Source organism: Chelonoidis abingdonii, chromosome 3 (assembly GCF_003597395.2).
Source record: "Chelonoidis abingdonii isolate Lonesome George chromosome 3, CheloAbing_2.0, whole genome shotgun sequence".
In the NCBI taxonomy this organism is placed as follows: Eukaryota; Metazoa; Chordata; order Testudines; family Testudinidae; genus Chelonoidis; species Chelonoidis abingdonii.
Window position 1 is genome coordinate 217429036 of NC_133771.1, and position 16507 is coordinate 217445542.

Consider the following 16507-nt stretch of genomic DNA (forward strand, 5'->3'; position numbering starts at 1 on the left):
CAAGTTGGGCACCCAAAAGTCATGGTTCACACTTGGCTTTGCATTCTTTGCTTGGAGACCCTGCAGCCAACTGCCCATGTTTCAAGCTGGTCAAATCTTTCCCAGAAGGTCAGGTTGAGCCAGAAGCAGTATCACTCGTTCTCTCCAACTCGAAACCCTGCCCCATGGCATTCTGAAGTGTGGAGCCAGCCAGAACTCAATGACCAAGCTGACTTCACAACCAGACAACAACTGAAACTCTGAGCTCAAAGCTGCCTCTCGAAGCCAGATCTGAATTGCTGTCTTGCATCCCATTAGGTTTTTTTGCACTGAATTATTGGTTTCTGGTGGATTCCGGTTCAGACAACAGGCTCAGGGATGTTTCATTGCTGACAGAGGCTTTCACTTTTAAGGAACTCAGACATTCATCTTTGGCAAACTGCTGAACGTCAGTGGGCTCTTTTCTTACCTTTGTTTATTACTTGCTTCTTCCACATCCTCCTGAAATCTCCTGAGGTTATTTCTCAGCAAAGCGTTATCTTCCGAGACCCTGTGCAGCTCCATTCTGCACACAAAGAAATTGTTATCTGGGGACTTGTAGCAGCCTGTGTGTCTGTCCGGGGCCTAGCCCACCGAGGCACCAGGCATCGACAGTAGGGCTGGGCGTTTGACTGCCAAATAATGGTCAAATATTTTAGAGCAGTAATTTTTTAGTACAGTAACAAAAAGCCTCCAATAAGCTCAGCCTCAGATCAATACTTACATCTAGTTACTGTACAATCAAAGGGGATGTACCTGAGTTATTGTAACTCAGAAAAATGCAAAAACCAATGAAATGTAGCTCTAATAAATGAAAAAACAGCATCATGGGCCATCAGAAAGGAAGGCCGCCACCTACCTCCAGGCATTTTTGCTGGAATACTTGAGTAGGCTCAAATAGTAGGTGGTCAATTGAAATTATTTGACTGGTCAATTGACCGGCTTGCCATGACTACTTTATTATAATGCAAATATTAAACAGTCACCATTTGGGGAGATCACAACACACGGAGTTCGAAGCGACCTACCTACGCTCACCCAAGCCAGGCATGAGAGTAGGTGCCACTCACGCTCTTTAATCCCAGACCACCCTTCACCACCAGTTGCCCAACTCAGGCTTTGCTGGTCTGTTCTTTTACACCAAATCCTGCACACACCCCGCTCCTGAACCTGGAGTCTATTTCAGACAAGGAGCCGTGCAGAATGTGGGAAGACAAAGGGACCAGCAGAGCAAGAGGTATGAGCAAAGCCTGGAATAGAGGTGGGAAGTGATGGGAGAGGAAGATGAACAAGCCCAGGGGCAGACAATGGCTCCTGGATTTTTTACAACTGATTCCATTTAAGAAGCATGAGAGTCTCCCCCCACACATACACTTTGTTACGTGTACGTGCAAAGAATAAGCTGTCGTGCAAAACAAATTGACAGCTAATGAACAGCAGCCTGGTTGGGGGCAGGTAGGAGACCAAATTGTGGAACAAAGCCCTTACTTTCCTCTTCTACACACCCCTCAATTCCTTGGTTGGCCAGGTAAGAGAAATGAAACCCACTTTTGCTGCCTGTAGATCAGTCTAGGGCAGGCAGGTTTGCTGAAGCAGCAAGAATGAGGATGCTGGTGAGAGTTGAACTCGTTCATGTCCCTCCGCGTCTGGACATACTAGACATTCTGCATTCATCAGGAAGAACCATCAGTGTCAGGGAAACCTTGCGAGAGCCTAGACATTGAAATGCTCACATATGGTAAGCACAGACTTCTCGCTTTAAACTAGATCCACAGACTGCTACACTGTCCTGACTTGCTTGCAAAATTCTGAAACCTCTCCAAGCCAAATGCATAATGCCCTACCTCTTGCAATCCCATAAACCTGCTCTACTACAAGAGCCTGAACAGAGGAGAGCAGAACTGAGCTGGTATCCATTCCCAATCTCTTGTATGATTATGCACTCGCACTCCAGAAAGAAAAGGGTGTCAGACCTCATTAACTGTAGCTCGTTCTTGTGCTGCATCTTCATTTCTTCTTCCAGCTTGTCTCTTTCCTGAGCCAGCCGCTGTCCCAGGTTGCAAATCTCTTTGGCATAGTATTGTTCCATTTCTGACCTCTCCTTCTCAAACCTCTTCTCAAACTCCTGACTGGGAGTGGATTTCTGGAGCTGGTCTTTCAAGCCACCAATTACCTCTTGGTATTTCACTTTGAGCTCTTCTAGGTCACCTTTCTGCTCTTCTAACTCGCTGATCTCCATCTTAAAGCCTTGCTCAATGTCCTTCCTTTCCTTCTCAAAGTTCCTTTTCATTAACTCAATTTCCCTCTCATAGTAATTTACCTGCAAGAGGAAAAATAGTTCTGTGTTAGCGAGGCAGTCCTGAACATGCTTTCCTGCACTCTGCTGGGAACATTACATTTATAGCATCACAGCTTGATCTCTGGCCTCCTTTAACCTAGGTTAAAACATTCTAATGCATTGCCTGCGATATCCAGGAGGTCAGATTATACGATCCACAATGGTCCCTTCTGATTTTAAAATCTCTCGTGGAGGAATCCTGCAGTGTTTCTATTAAAGCTAGTGGATGACATAAGGCAATAGGATTTATTATTTCAGTTAAACATTTTCGGGGGTTACAATGAAAGCAGAGCTGTATTCTTGCTTTTAGAATAATTCTGACATCTTCACAACCAGTGAAGCATGTGCCTGCCCCTCCGTGGAGTCACATGGGTAAGAAGGAACCGAGCACCTTCCACCCCATGAGCATCCACACAGGAGCCAAGCATGACCTTCCTTATTGCTCACTATGGGCCTGACCCCAAAGCCCACCGAGGTCAGTGAAATACACCTGATCTGAGACAAGACACCAAGGCTGATTTACAAAGCTGCCCAAGGAATTTGGACTCACAGCTCCCATGAGCATCAATAGAAATCGGGCATCCAAGTCTCCCTAAACTGCTTTGAAAAATCTTGTTCCTATTTACCACCAGGACTCCCCATGATTAGGACAGCACTATATCGTGTATGTGCCTTCTTCAGCAGCTCAACAGACCCAGCAGGAGCCCACAAGGCAATGATCCCATTGGAAACACTGAAAATGAGTCCAATAGAGTCTGAATAGCTGTGAATTGGAGCTGTGACTCTGGCAAGCATGGAGGGGTTCACAGAATTCTTTTGCTACTTCTCCTTCCAACTGCATGGGAACTAACCCCTCTTTTACAGCGAGTAGGACTAGGGGCGCGACACAGAGCAGAGAATCTAAAACCCTCGCAGAGTGCAAGAACCACGTCTGGAATCCCTCTTAAATCCCAGAGGAAAGAAACAACAAGGAGCTGTGTTTGTTACTGTCTCTTGGATAAAGCATGTCCAATCTGCAGGCATTTCCTCTGGGCTGGCTGGTGCAACAGAACATGCCTTGCAAACGAACAAAACCCTTTACAAGTCTTTCCTAAGCCACACAGCCAGCTGTAGCTTTGACTCCTGCTGTCAGCCAAGACGTCCATGTAGTGTGCCGCCCTTCCTGTGTACCCCTGGGATGTGTGCGGGAAGGCACACGGACTACTCCCTGGTACCATCACAAACAGAGCCAGCACTCCCTAGAGAACCATCATGGCCCAGATCTGAGAGGACAAGCACAGATGCAGGAGCAGCACAGTGGGCACAGACTCTGGGCATATGTAGCCCCATCTCTCCGGCCCCACCTTCCTATAACACAGGGACCCCAGGGAACAACAAGGCTGAGGCTGTACTCCCCAGTTCCCCCACCTTAACCACACATGAATCAAGAGCTCCGTTCCCTCTAGAAGAGCTGTGGTGCAAAGTTGAAGAGCACTGAGTCACCCGAATGCAGACAGGAAATATCGACACTGCTCTGCCACAGCATTTGTAAGTTCCCCAGAGCCCCTCTTCCCTCATCACCTTGGTTTCCAGTTGTATTTTCAGGTCCTGAAGTTGCTCTTTCAGCTGCTCTATCATGAGCTCAGTTTCTATACTCACTGCACAGGCACCTGCTTCTACAAAAAGGACGCCTGAAAAGAAAACAGCTTTTTGAAACAGTCCCACCAGCGCAGAACTGAAGATTGCTCTGCACCCCACGATTACACTGGCAAACCAGCCAACCTGCATCAGACCCATAACAGCTTAACAAGGAGCACTGCAATTGTATGCAGGACAACTCACTTGTGTGTGAATATCAAAAAGATGTACTGCCGAGCATCACTAACCCATTCCTTTTTAGTAACAGAAATCAAGGGTAGATGCTAAATGTGTTTGTCTGTGTACCCGAGTCCTGTTAGAAGTTTACCAACATCACCAAATTAGCTTCTAGATGCTAAATCCTTTTCATGTCTTAATTGCCTTATATTACGTATGCGACACTGTTCAGTTAAACTTAAGATCAAAGATGACAGATACTGCAGGAGACTAATATTATTATTGTCTTCAGTTTATCTATCCCTGTTATAATGAATGACTGGCATTTCCCTTATGAAAGTCAGTGTAACTAGATTACCTGCATATGCATAGTAAATCGAATGTTAACTTCAAAGCGGTGGGTTAGTGGGTGCTCAACAAAGCAGAATCCTCAGTCACATGCTGTGCTCAAAACACCTGACAGCCCACAACTCCCAGAAGAACAAAGAACTAGATACACAGCTTGTCCTGTGTGTGAATGAGGAGCTGGTGATGGAGGCAGCTTTGGAGAGAGCCACTCATCAGCCCAAGTATAAACTCTCTACTTCTTGTCCTCCTGGGGGCTGCCATGGCTCCCGTGCTACAAAAGTATGGACTCACCTAATGCAGCATCAGTGGTGGATGAAGAAATAATGGCGGTGTCAGGGACGGTCCTGCTGCTGCAGTACAATGTGACCAAGCAGGATCCGCCTACCTGCATGTGGAGTAGCCTGACAACTCTAGATCAGGGGAACCTCCAGCAGGAACAGTCTCCGAAGAACTGCCCAGCTATGCCACAAAAGCAGCAACCAAAGGCCACAGAGGTTGCAGGGGATGCTGTCAAACCACTAGTCAATAGCCAGACTTATGGGGAGTTAGCACCATGAATGGCAGCTTATACATCTTCCCAAATTCCTCCCCCCACCCCGGCACGTCTCTTTTCCAAGGAGAAGCGACACTGAACCAGGGCAACTGGCTCCAGAAAAAATGACCACCCAACAATGCAAGCCACTCCCAAGCTCAGAGTGCGCCGGTTTCCTTGGGAACGCTGCAGACATTATTTAAGGAGACAGAGTTCCATTTGAAACACGTAGGTACAGAAACATGGCACCAGTTCAATGGGTTTACACTGCATGTAAACACCAGGCACGATCACAGCCCTCTTTAGAGAAACCCATGTGTGCATATGTGCACAAACAGCTGCTGAGTGCTCTCCTTACCGGCTTTGCCTGCAGCAGATAGCTGCGGGCTCACCAAAAGGGACCGATCTCCTCTCTGGGTCTCATCTTAAAAGCAAGGGGAAGAAAGAACAGAGTTATTAAGCGTCTCTGATGACTCACTGCAAAAAGCAATTTTCTCTCTGCTTATACTCACACCTTCTTGTCAACTGCTGGAAACGGGCTGCCTAGACTGCATTGGCCTCGTTAGCACTACAAAAGTAACTTCCCCTCCCTTGGTATTCACCCCTTCTTGTCAACTGTTGAGAGTAGGTCCTTCCACCTTAATTGAATTGGCTCATTAGCACTGACCACCCTCCACTTGGTAAGGCAACTCCCATCTTTTCATGTGCTATAATATATATTCTTCTTACTGTAGTTTTCACTCCATGCATCTGATGACGTGGGTATTAGCCCACGAAAGCTTATACCCAAATAAATGTGTTAGTTTCTAAGATGCCACAAGGATTCTTTGTTGTTTTTTCTGATGACTCAGTGTAACAAAAGGAAGACATACTAGTGGTGCCTGTACATGCCTCTAGAGCTGAAAAGTCCAACATCCAACCTACTTGATGGATTTACATGGCCCACTTGGTGCATCCAGATCACGCGGAATCCTAGCTGTCGTTAACCAAGAGTCTCCAGCCTGCTTGGTTGCTGGAAAAACGCTCCAGATACAACCAAGGCAGCGCCGTCTGCCTGAGTCTGCATGCAGCCTGAAACCATGGCCATGAGGTGTGACTTCCTCAGCTCCCTATTAAATCTCACCAAGGTGTCAGTTCTAAAGGCCAGTGGTGACATTTAAAATGTCATTATTAACTATTTAACTGCTCGTTGTTTTAGTGGCTGGATGTGACAGGTTATACCCTATGTTCACCTGTTTTTCAAGAGTATGATAAATTTTGTTCAAACCGTGCCTTGTAAGGTATCATTTGAAAACTCATGACTTCCTGATCATTGTTGTCCTGGACAAATATGTGTGGTAACATTGTATGCAAAGTTATAAGATTCTACTGTCTCATGTTATTAAGATGTATTCCAAACCTGGGGAAGCAGCCAGAAACCAGTTCCTCATAGACAAAAGGCAAACTGATGCCTTAGCCGGGTGTCAGTGAAATCAAATGGACCATCATCTGGTTAAGTGGCCATGCTTTGGCAGGAAAAAGGGTGAGTGAGAAATTTACATCTTGGCAAAGAAACAGCTGGAGGTTCCCACAGACTTTCTGACTCCTGAACTCCAGCTGGAGATGATTCTCAAAGAAGAGGAAAAAGTACAGGGAACAGAAACCCCAAATCAGGGCCACCCAGAGGATTCAGGGAGCCTGGGGCAAAGCAATTTCTGGGGCCCCTTCCATAAAAAATAAAAAAAATAATTGCAATACTATACAATACTATATTCTTGTGGGGGCCCCTGCAGGGCCCAGGGCAAATTGCCCCACTTGCCCCCCCCACAGGTGGCCCTGCCCCAAATCACCTCTCCCTTCATCTCTACTCACAGCATCGACAACACTTGAAAGACAAAGGAAGCAGCACTGGACTGGGGAGGGATCCTGGCAGAAAGGAATTCAGCCAGTCAGACTGCTAGAACATGTGGCGAGAGAGACTTTTGCTTTGAAATCATTTAACACGTTAAGTTAGGTGTTAGTTTGTGTTTTACCTTTTATTTCTTTGTAACCAATTCTGAATTTTATGCCTCATTACTTGTAATCACTTAAAATTTAATCTTCTGTAGTTAATAAACTTATTTTATTGTTTTGTGTTTGGACTGAAGTGTTTGAGACACTTCATTTGAGGTAACAGGGCTGGTGCATATCATTTTTTATTAATAAAATGACAGACTTTCCATCAGCTGGTGTTGTCCAGTAGAGAGCTGGGCAATACAAGACACACATTTCTGGGGGAAAGTCTAAGACTGGGAGTTTGCTGGTGTCGCCCTGTAATGTAATTCATGAGTGGCTGGCCGGAGCACTGATGTAATTTGGCTAGGAGTAATATACACGCTGGAGTCCGGGTCCAAGCAGGCCAGGAGTGGCTGCTCTCCCAGCGAAGCAGTGTAAAAAGGCACCCCAGGCTGGAGAATTGAGGGGACACAGCTGTTCAGATTGCACTCTGAGTAATGTCACAAGGGGATTGGGTGGGAGTGTACATAGGGACTCAGTGCAGGGAAGGAAATGCTAACGGAGAAATGTGGAGACACACGCAGGCAAGAAGGACAGACACGGAGAAGGGAAGAAGAGATTCAAGGGGCAGAAACAACCCTGGCCTGAAGTGAGGATCTCTTCCCCTGGGTGGTGCTGGGTGTGACAATCAGGTATCACCCAAGTCATCCGTGACAGAAAGCTCCAGGTACTCCCTAAGGGCCACATGTGCCGCTGGCTCTCAGTCCAGAGCTCCCGATGACATGGGAGTCCTGCCATGGCCCAGCCTCATAGCTTAGCCCCAGGACCATACTTGGAATTCGCCCTTCTCCACAGAACGGGTCTGACCTCAGAACAGAGACCGCTGTTAGGGGTTTCTAACACTCTGCTATCAGCATCTGCACCGTGCTGAGCACTGCCACAAAGATTAGACTCCACGTTCCCCACTCATCCCAGATTTGGCAGCTCTTAACCTTAGAAACAAACTGAGATTAACAGCATCTGATGTGTTTTCACACAACTAAATACGAGGCTTAGCTGAAGCCCCAAACCCTGAAACTAACAAGGATTAAAGACAAGAGCAAGGGGCTGGAACAATGTGTACAGTGAGGGTGCTGAGAGCCATTGAACCAAACTGTAAACCCTGAATATGAAGGAAACTACTTCAAGCCAGGGGGTCCAGCAGGCCCCCCATCACCCCTAGTTCCAGCCTCTCTGGACAAGAGACACTCCTCTGACAACGAGGTCCATCAGACCATGAACTAACTCACCAAAGGTGCTCGAGGCCAGGCTAGCCAAACACTTAGGGCTGAATGCTCCCCTGGAGTCACTCCATGCGCCCAACGCTAGCTGGCAAGATTCCCCCATTTACCACGGGGTCTAACGCGTTTGAGTAACTTTGGCGCAGTGGGGGAGGGGACGGGAAACGAGGCATTCAGTGAAATGCATCATTTCATTTAGAAAAGAGTTTATTTTTAAAAAAAAAACTTCTGAAGGAATTTTAGTCCAATCCGCCAAACTCGCTGCACAGCAAAAAAAACCCAGTGTACAATCCTACCTGGAATGGTCCATCTCCCACTCCATCGCAGCCAGAGGCTGTGTCTATGTGGCCAGCGCAGTGGGTGACTGCAGCTCGTACAGACATCCCGGAGCTAGCATCAGTTCAGCTAGTGGTGCTACCAGAGCAGTGAAGCCGCAGCAAGCTTCAGACCTGAACTAGCTCACTTGGGTATGTCTACTTGAGTGCTACAGTCACTGTGATTGCAGCCCTGTGACTGCAGTACAGACATACCTTGAAGTATTATATCCCTGTAAGTAAACTTTCACTAGCTATGTGCCCGATCCTCCAGCACAGCATCATCTGAACCTGCAGGTCTCTGTGCAAAGTGCTTGTGGAAGTAGCCCCATGAGCCTGGCTCGTGCTCTGACAGTCAAAGAAATGGCATACAGCTGAGGTTTTCAAAGCCAACAGAGGGATTTAGCCACACAACTCCTGATTGTTTCAATGGAGTCTCCCGGTCAACCCTGTAAATCTCAATCTCCCCCTTGACCTCAGCTTGTTCTAGTGGGAACACTGTAGCTTATCTGATACTCAGCCAGAGGGCCAGGAAACAGAGCGATTTTATATGCCACATGTGTTGCAAGCTTCAAGTGTAACATGCTGAACTAAGGGGCAATTTCAGCATAACGCTGATCTTCATGGACCCTTTGCTGTCTGAGCAGAGTTTACGTATGATAGTGTGTCCCATCCCCCCAAGCTATTCAGCAATGTTACCAGCAGGCAGCAGTCTTCCTCCCGGCTTATTCTCCTTCATTTTATGCCAGGCCCTGCGGTACTGGCTCTCCTGCAGCTGGGAATGCAGCTTTTCTAGCTCGATCTGTAGCTCATCGTTCTTATCCCATAATTCCTGCAAGGCACACAGCAGATCTCATTTAAACCTCACTGACACAGATCAGCCACAGCATTGCTCTAGAAGTGCCGAGTGCCCACAGCTATCGGGGTGGGGAGTGTGGAAATGGTGGGTGTTCTCCCACTCCCGCAGTCGGGCCCTGGGTCAGCCAGCCTGGGACAGGAGGTGGGTGCACACATGCATACATCATATCATTAATTGATCTCTGTAATATGGAGACACCAGTATGGACCAATGGGCAAACCCCCTTTGTCTGTCAATCAGGCAGGTGACAGCCAATCCAGATGCAGGAATCTTGCACCCCATTCCAAGTTCACACAAGCAAGTGCAGAACCAGTGGGTGTTATTTCACATGGTGGCCGGCTCTTGACAGAATTAGAACAACTCTAGAGGAGTAACCTGAGCGTCGCTAGCTCGTGCTGACTCTGCAGTGAAAACAGAGCCTCTCTCCTGTTGCAGTGCATGGAAGTCACACTCAGAAGAAATTAAGTACCCGCTTACCTTCTATTGTAACGTCAGTGGGACTTAAGCCCACGTGTAAATGCTTTGCTCAACAGGGATGGGTGTAAGCGCCTGCTTAAAACTGACTTGTGCCTTGTACTAGGTGGTATCACCAAGGTTGTTTGGACAACAGTCTACTGAAGAACAGCTCTGTGCAAGTTCGTCTCTCTGACCAACAGAAATTGGTCCAACACAAGGTATTACCTCCCCCACCTTGTCTCTCTAATATCCTGGGACCAACACGGCTACATCAACACTGCAATATACACAGTTAGCATTTTGGAACAGGAAAACTGGTGACATGTCTACATGAAGTGCAGACGTCTGGCACGTTCAAAGTGTGCACAGAGAAAACCAGTTACAAAGACTGAGTCACGCTACACAAAATACATGAGTCAGTTAACAACGTAAGCTCAAGCATTTGAGAGAATGATGCTTGTAAACACCCAAGATTTCAGGCTGTGCCAAGAGACCATGCAGGTGAAAGTCACAACATGAATGTCTGAATCATGCATGCGTAAGGTAGGAGTGCTCACCTTCACCCGCTAGCACCGAATTGGGGGGAGTTGGGTGTTTGAGAGATTTGGGAAAAGAAAAACAGGAAGAGGTGAGTTGATAACAACCTGTCTAACAACAATTACACGGAACAGTAACAGTTGCACCGGCAGTTGGGAGGTGACATCATTTGATGGTCTATAAGAACAGCCCCTGAATTTCTACAGCTACTGCTCAGTTTACAAACAGGGCTAGATGGTGGCCTCAGGACCCAGCCCAAACTAAGGGGAGCACAGCACTCTGCTGTCCCAGTGGGCATTCCGCACGAGGCAGGGGAATTGCACTGCATGGAGGAGAGGGCTGCAGGAATCCACTCCCTGGGGAGCGAAGGGGTGCCTGGGCAGAAATCGTGACTCTCTCTAGCTCCTCTTGGGGACTAGCCCACACAAAGGGCTTTGAGCAAGGACTCACTCTAGACCCGAGGGGGAGAAATAAACTCTCAGTCTAATACAATAATAGCACCTAACTCCTATCTACTGCTTTTCACCAGTAACTCTCATAGCACATTCTTCACAAAGGAGGTCAGGAGCACGGTCCCCATTTGGGGAAACCAAGGCACAGGGAGACAAAGTGACTTGGCGAAGGTCACCCAGCAGGCCAATGGCAGAGCTGGGGACAGAACTCAGGTCTGAGTACCAGCTCTGTGCTCTATGCACCAGGACACATTGCCTTGCTACAGCAAGCCCCTTAAGACACCCAGCAAACAAAGAAAGGAATGAAATTCTGGCATACATAGCAGATACTTCTCAATAGATTCTTGTTTCTTTTTTTTTAAAAAAAGGCTTCGAACAAAGTTATGTTTCTTGAAACACAAAAGACACCCCTCGGAAAACCTGTGCTCCTAGGGATCAATTTAACCATGCACCTAGGTTTGTCTTTCATGCCCATCACCATGGTACCTGATGAGCTTGCAGCTAGCCTGAGGGATCTTTAGGGCACGCCAGCCCTTCTCAGGAAATCATTAGTGACGCTGGGGGCGTTTTATAAAAACCTACCCTCAAGTTTTTGCTCCATTCAGGTTTTATCACCTTTACCCTACAGTGGGATCAAGTAAACTGTACGGGCTGGTCCAGGGTTCTGCAGACCACAGAACGTGCTGCCATCCGGGACGCCAGATGCTATTCCTAAGCCTCAGTGCTTATAGCTCAGGGCTGTGCAGAGCCGCTCCTTTTGCCTTGCGAAGGGGGTGTGCTCCAATACTCATTTGCACTCTCTAGCGACCAGGATGTGGCTGAGATCACGGGGGAAGTTTTCAAATACATTTCAGTGAGGTCAGCGCCCGAGTGCCACTGACTTCCAGTGAGACATAGGCTCCTGCGTACCACCATCTATGCTGGAAATGGAGCTTAGGCGCTTCTGAAAATGTTAAACTCCTCCCCTCTCATGTAGCTGCAGTACTGAACTAGGGAACAGAAGCCACAGCTTGAGCAGGGGAGTCTGGAAAGAAGAGGACTTAAAATTTGGGGTAGGGCTGATGATCCCAAGCACCCCAAGATGCACCCAGAACAGAGAGGGCTGAAAGACCCTTGTGTTGAACTGCCATGAAGTGCGAGTCACCCAGTTGGGCTAGTGTGGGAGCCCTGGCAAAATATTCCCCAGCTGGGTTCTGCCAAGACGGGGCACAGCCTGCATGTCAATTCCACCACCTCCAAACCAGGACTGCTCCATCACAACACCCCCGGCCCTACCAAGGATGTGGAATGCATGGGGCATTTCACCAGACCGGGGAAGGAGCACGCTGCCATCACAACAGCCTTCTTGAACAAAGCTGCCCGTACATACCCGACTCTGCCGCTCATATTCTGTTATGATCTCTGCAAAGTGTTCTTCCTGATGGAGCAGCTCTGTGCTGTGCGGATCCACCATGCCCAGCTACAACACGGAGAGAGAGCACCCCAGAAATGCATTACACACAGGAAAAGAAAGAATTAACACCCCTCTGACCGTGCTACACGGCCTAAAGGTAGGCTCCTAAAAGTCAATATTTAGGCAGCTACATAAGAGCCTGCTGCAGAGTAGATGGAAAGATTCCCAGGAACTTCAGTGACCAGGCCCAGAGTGACCTGATTTTTGAGAAAGTGGAGCAGCCAGCAGCTCCCACTAACAGCAGAAGCCCAGCGAGGGTGGTTGGCTGGTCACCGGACCATTTCCACAGGATGCTGGGGAGTCCATATTTTGTATCAGCCTTTGGCTACTGGGTTTAGTTGTCTGTCTCCCAGTCGCCTGGGTAGGGTTTCTGAGCCCTGAGTGCAGGGAGAGCAAGGCAAGAGGAGACAGGCGGAAAACATGAAAGGGAAAGATCCATCATGATCTGAGATAGGAAAGAAAATATAGAAACACAAACAGGTCATGACTCAGGGTAGAGTATTATGTTGCAGAGGGTGTGGCTTGACAGACATTTTCACACCGCCTAATAGGCCTCAGGTCCATTTTTCAAGCCCTGCCCACCTGACTGTATCAATCTCAATGACAGAGGGAAAGGTTAGAGCTCAAATTATTTTTGTGACTGAAATTAAAAATTTTCCACCAGAAGGCTTCAGTTTGGTAGAAATTTTCTGGTTCTTGGACAAAAAAAGAATTTCTGTACAAAGTTTTGCCTTTCTGAAAACTCCATTTAAAAAGAGGAAAAAAGCAAATCAAGAACATTTTTGAAAGCCAAAAATTTCAGTTTTTCATGACAAAAAAGTGAACATTTTGGTGAGGTGGGGGAGGGGGGGTTCTGGAAAAAGGAAACATTTTCTGAATTTCCCCCCCCTAAACAATAGGCATTTTTTGACCAGCTCTAGAAAAAGCTACATTTGAAGAAGTGAATGTTACCTTGTCTTTCAACATGAAGTCCAGCTCCTTCTGCAGCTTTGACACTCGTTTCTCAGACTCCGACAGCTTTTCAACTACTTCCGTAACCTCAGTCTGTAACCTCCTGTTTTCCTTTAAATAGGGAGGAAAGGAGCTTTGTTTAATGCCCGGTATGCTGGTGTTTAGAGGATGCTTGCGCCGTGCACCTTCCTTGGGGGACACCTTTAACTGACAGCACAGCTTACTCCAGCAGCGCTCATGTTTAGGGAGGAGGCAGTTTCTGCCCTATGAGCCAGGCATACCCTGCTCATGTGCTAGCTCCATCGAGCTCCTGTAAATAGAAATAGCAGTGGCACAGGGAGTGGTTTCAAGTGGGTTTGCACGTGGGGTGGCTCCACTGCGTCTCCCTACCAGTGTTATCGCAGCTATTGACACTTGCATCAGCTCAGGGAGAGGGGAGACACAGCTCACAGTGTAGCCTCAGACAGGACATGCTGGTTCTCCCCTTCCTCCCCACAGCAGGGACCAGCCCCAGCAGGCCCCACACAATTCTCCCCTGGAGAGAGGAGGAGAGAACGAACCACCCGTGACAGTCGCTAGAATACGACAGCGATGAGGACGTTCTCTGAAATAGTCCGTAACCCATAGTTACTGATTCCGCACACAGCGCAGAGGCCTGGGTCAACACAGACTTTGTGCCACTTTAGTTATTCTCTGTTTAGACAGAAATAGTTAAAGCAGTGCAGCCTCCTAATGTGGACATTGCTGTTAGGGGCTTATCACAGTATGACTGCGCCCAAGCAAGGGCACTGGACCACTTTCAGTGGCTCTGCTGCTAAAAGGATGTTGTTAAAGGTGTACAAAGACGTTATGCCCAGATTTTGCAAGATGTCTCACGCAGGCAGACCCCTGCACCGGAGACCTGCCCCAGTGACTTCAGTGAAGCACAGTCCATGCACATGCATAGCAGCTTGCAGGATCGGGGTCTAAGAAAGAGCAGCACAAGTCTCTATAGCAAACCAGAATGACACTAGTGCAGAAAGGCGAAGGCCACCCATGATGCCCAACAACTGTTAAATAAAGCTGGGTCTCTTCACCGAATGCAGGACAAGCAGGGGGGTGATGAGAATGTTCAACATCATCTGTCAGAGTCGGAATGTCATGATCAGCAACAGTCGTGCTCTGTATTGCAAAACGGGGGCACCCAGTGCAGAATTAAGGCTGAAGCCAGCACCGTTATAAATAAGGCTGCGAGTCTGTCATAGAGGTCACAGATTCCGTGACCTCTGCAATTTCTGAGGTGGTTGGTGCTGGCCCAGGGGCTGCCTGGCTCAGCAGCAGCAGTTTGGGTGTGTGGGAGGGGACTTCGAGCTAGGGGCAGAGGGTTGGGGAGTATGGGGGGCACTTACTTTGGGGTGGGGGGGCTCCCCGGCTCCCATGGGCATGGCTTCCCTGCAGCTCCTGGGCAGCAGAGGGGTGGGGGGTCTCCACACCACACGCTGCCCACATGCCACGGCCTGGTCTCCCTTGCCCCCAGCACCAGGGGGATCCAGGGCTGCATGCTGTGTCCCCCCCCTCCCCCCCTCGCCAGCACCAGCAGGGGTCCCTGGCCACCTCCATCAGCACCCACGGCACCCCCAGACCGCCCCTGTCCCGACACAGCACCCACACCCCCCTGCCCACGTTTCAGTCAGGGCAGGTATATTAGTAAAAGTCATAGACAGGTCACGGGCCTGTGAATTTTTGTTTACAGCCCATGGCCTGTCCACGACTTTTACTAAAAATACCCATGACTAAAACGTAGCCTTCATTATAAAGCCCAGTTTTCCCTCAACCCTTCCGACAGAGCTGCCCGCAAAGGACCTAGCCCCCTGAAAGTTCACTCGCCACGAGAACTATTCGGGAGCCGGAATTTCTCTTCCATGGGAAATTCTGGCATTTCTGTGGGGCCAGGTGAGGAGATTTCTTTCCGGATGCACTCCCCATCAAATCTCAGCTATATCTATCCATAGTACAGCTAGCCAGTTTGCCTACAAAACATGGCCCTGTCAGCATGGCCGAGCACAGCCTCATGGTGTGGTGGTCGCTTGTCCTTTGGAAAGAGCTGCTAACTGTATGGGAGAATCCATAGGGTGTTTCTGTTCTATAACCTTCCAGTAATGGTTTTCAGGGGAGGGCAGGCCTAGTGTAAGGCCCTGCTCAGGAGATGTGAAGAAGAAAACCCACATGATTTTCTGTTTTTAAACCCTAATCTGTTCTCTATGGGTTCTTATACATGGAGAATGTCTGTCACGTGTGGCTCGCCCCTCTCGTTCTCTCCCCAGGAGGGAGGTGTGTGTGTGTGCAGTGTTCTCTTTCGGGGGGAGGGGTTTGTTTCTAGGTGATATGAGCTTGTTGCTGTGTGTGCGTTTCTACCTCCCCTGTCCTATTTAACAAGGTTACAGTTCCCCAAGCGCCAGCAAAAAGACTGAGCTCAGACAGGAGGGTTTTCCACGTTAGATTGGCTCCTGGCCTCTCCGGCTAATCCAGCAGGAACAGCACAGGCTGCCCATCTGGCACCCCCTTGCAGCGGCAGGATCCCCAAGGCGATTGCTTCACCTGTACTGCTAACGTCAGCTTCTCCCTCAGGCTGGTCTTTTCACCTTGGAGGAGTTTTATGTCCACCTCCAGTTTGGTGTGCTGATTGGTCTCTTGTTGCAAGAGCAGTGCTCTGTCTGTCTCCACGTCAGATTTAATAATGCTCAGCTTCCCTTGATAGTCCTGCTCCATATCTCTGCAAGAGACAAGCGTCACTGCTCAGTGTCCAGAAGAAAGCCACCACGGCCAAGGGACTGAACACTGAGATTTTTCAAAGGCTCTTACGTGACATGGGAGCATAATTCTCTCAGGCTTTCAATGCACTCATGCTCCCAAGTCACGTAGGTGCTGTGGCAAGTCCCATCCTCAGCACTGTCATAGATTTTAAGGCCAGAAGGGACAATCAGGTCATCTAGTCTGACGTCCTGTAGTGCACAGGCCAGAGACCCTCACTCAGTTACCTGACACTGAACCCAATAACTTGGATTGGACTAAAGCGTCTCTTCTGAAACAAGTATCAGAGGGGTAGCCATGTTAGTCTGGATCTGTAAAAGCAGCAGAGAATCCTGTGGCACCTTATAGACTAACAGAAGTTTTGGAGCGTGAGCTTTCGTGGGTGAATACCCACTTCGTCAGACGCAGGTA

At 48.5% G+C, this 16507-nt stretch overlaps 1 protein-coding gene across 4 annotated transcripts in view; it reads right to left on the reverse strand.

Moving 5' to 3' along the window:
- NINL (ninein like) overlaps positions 1 to 16507 on the reverse strand; it is a 52992-nt gene that overhangs the window by 9231 nt on the left and 27254 nt on the right. Inside the window, exons 11-18 of one of the 4 annotated variants that reach the window (XM_075064549.1) lie at positions 15884 to 16058; positions 13307 to 13417; positions 12272 to 12361; positions 9298 to 9430; positions 5389 to 5454; positions 3917 to 4011; positions 1992 to 2338; positions 449 to 544 (exon numbers count right to left, since the gene is read on the reverse strand). In XM_075064549.1, coding sequence (XP_074920650.1) covers positions 449 to 544; positions 1992 to 2338; positions 3917 to 4011; positions 5389 to 5454; positions 9298 to 9430; positions 12272 to 12361; positions 13307 to 13417; positions 15884 to 16058 — 1113 coding nt within the window. Of the gene's footprint in view, positions 1 to 448; positions 545 to 1991; positions 2339 to 3916; positions 4027 to 5388; positions 5455 to 9297; positions 9431 to 12271; positions 12362 to 13306; positions 13418 to 15883; positions 16059 to 16507 lie in introns of all 4 variants that reach the window. The other 3 variants (XM_032770559.2, XM_032770561.2, XM_075064551.1) reach the window with 3 other exon arrangements.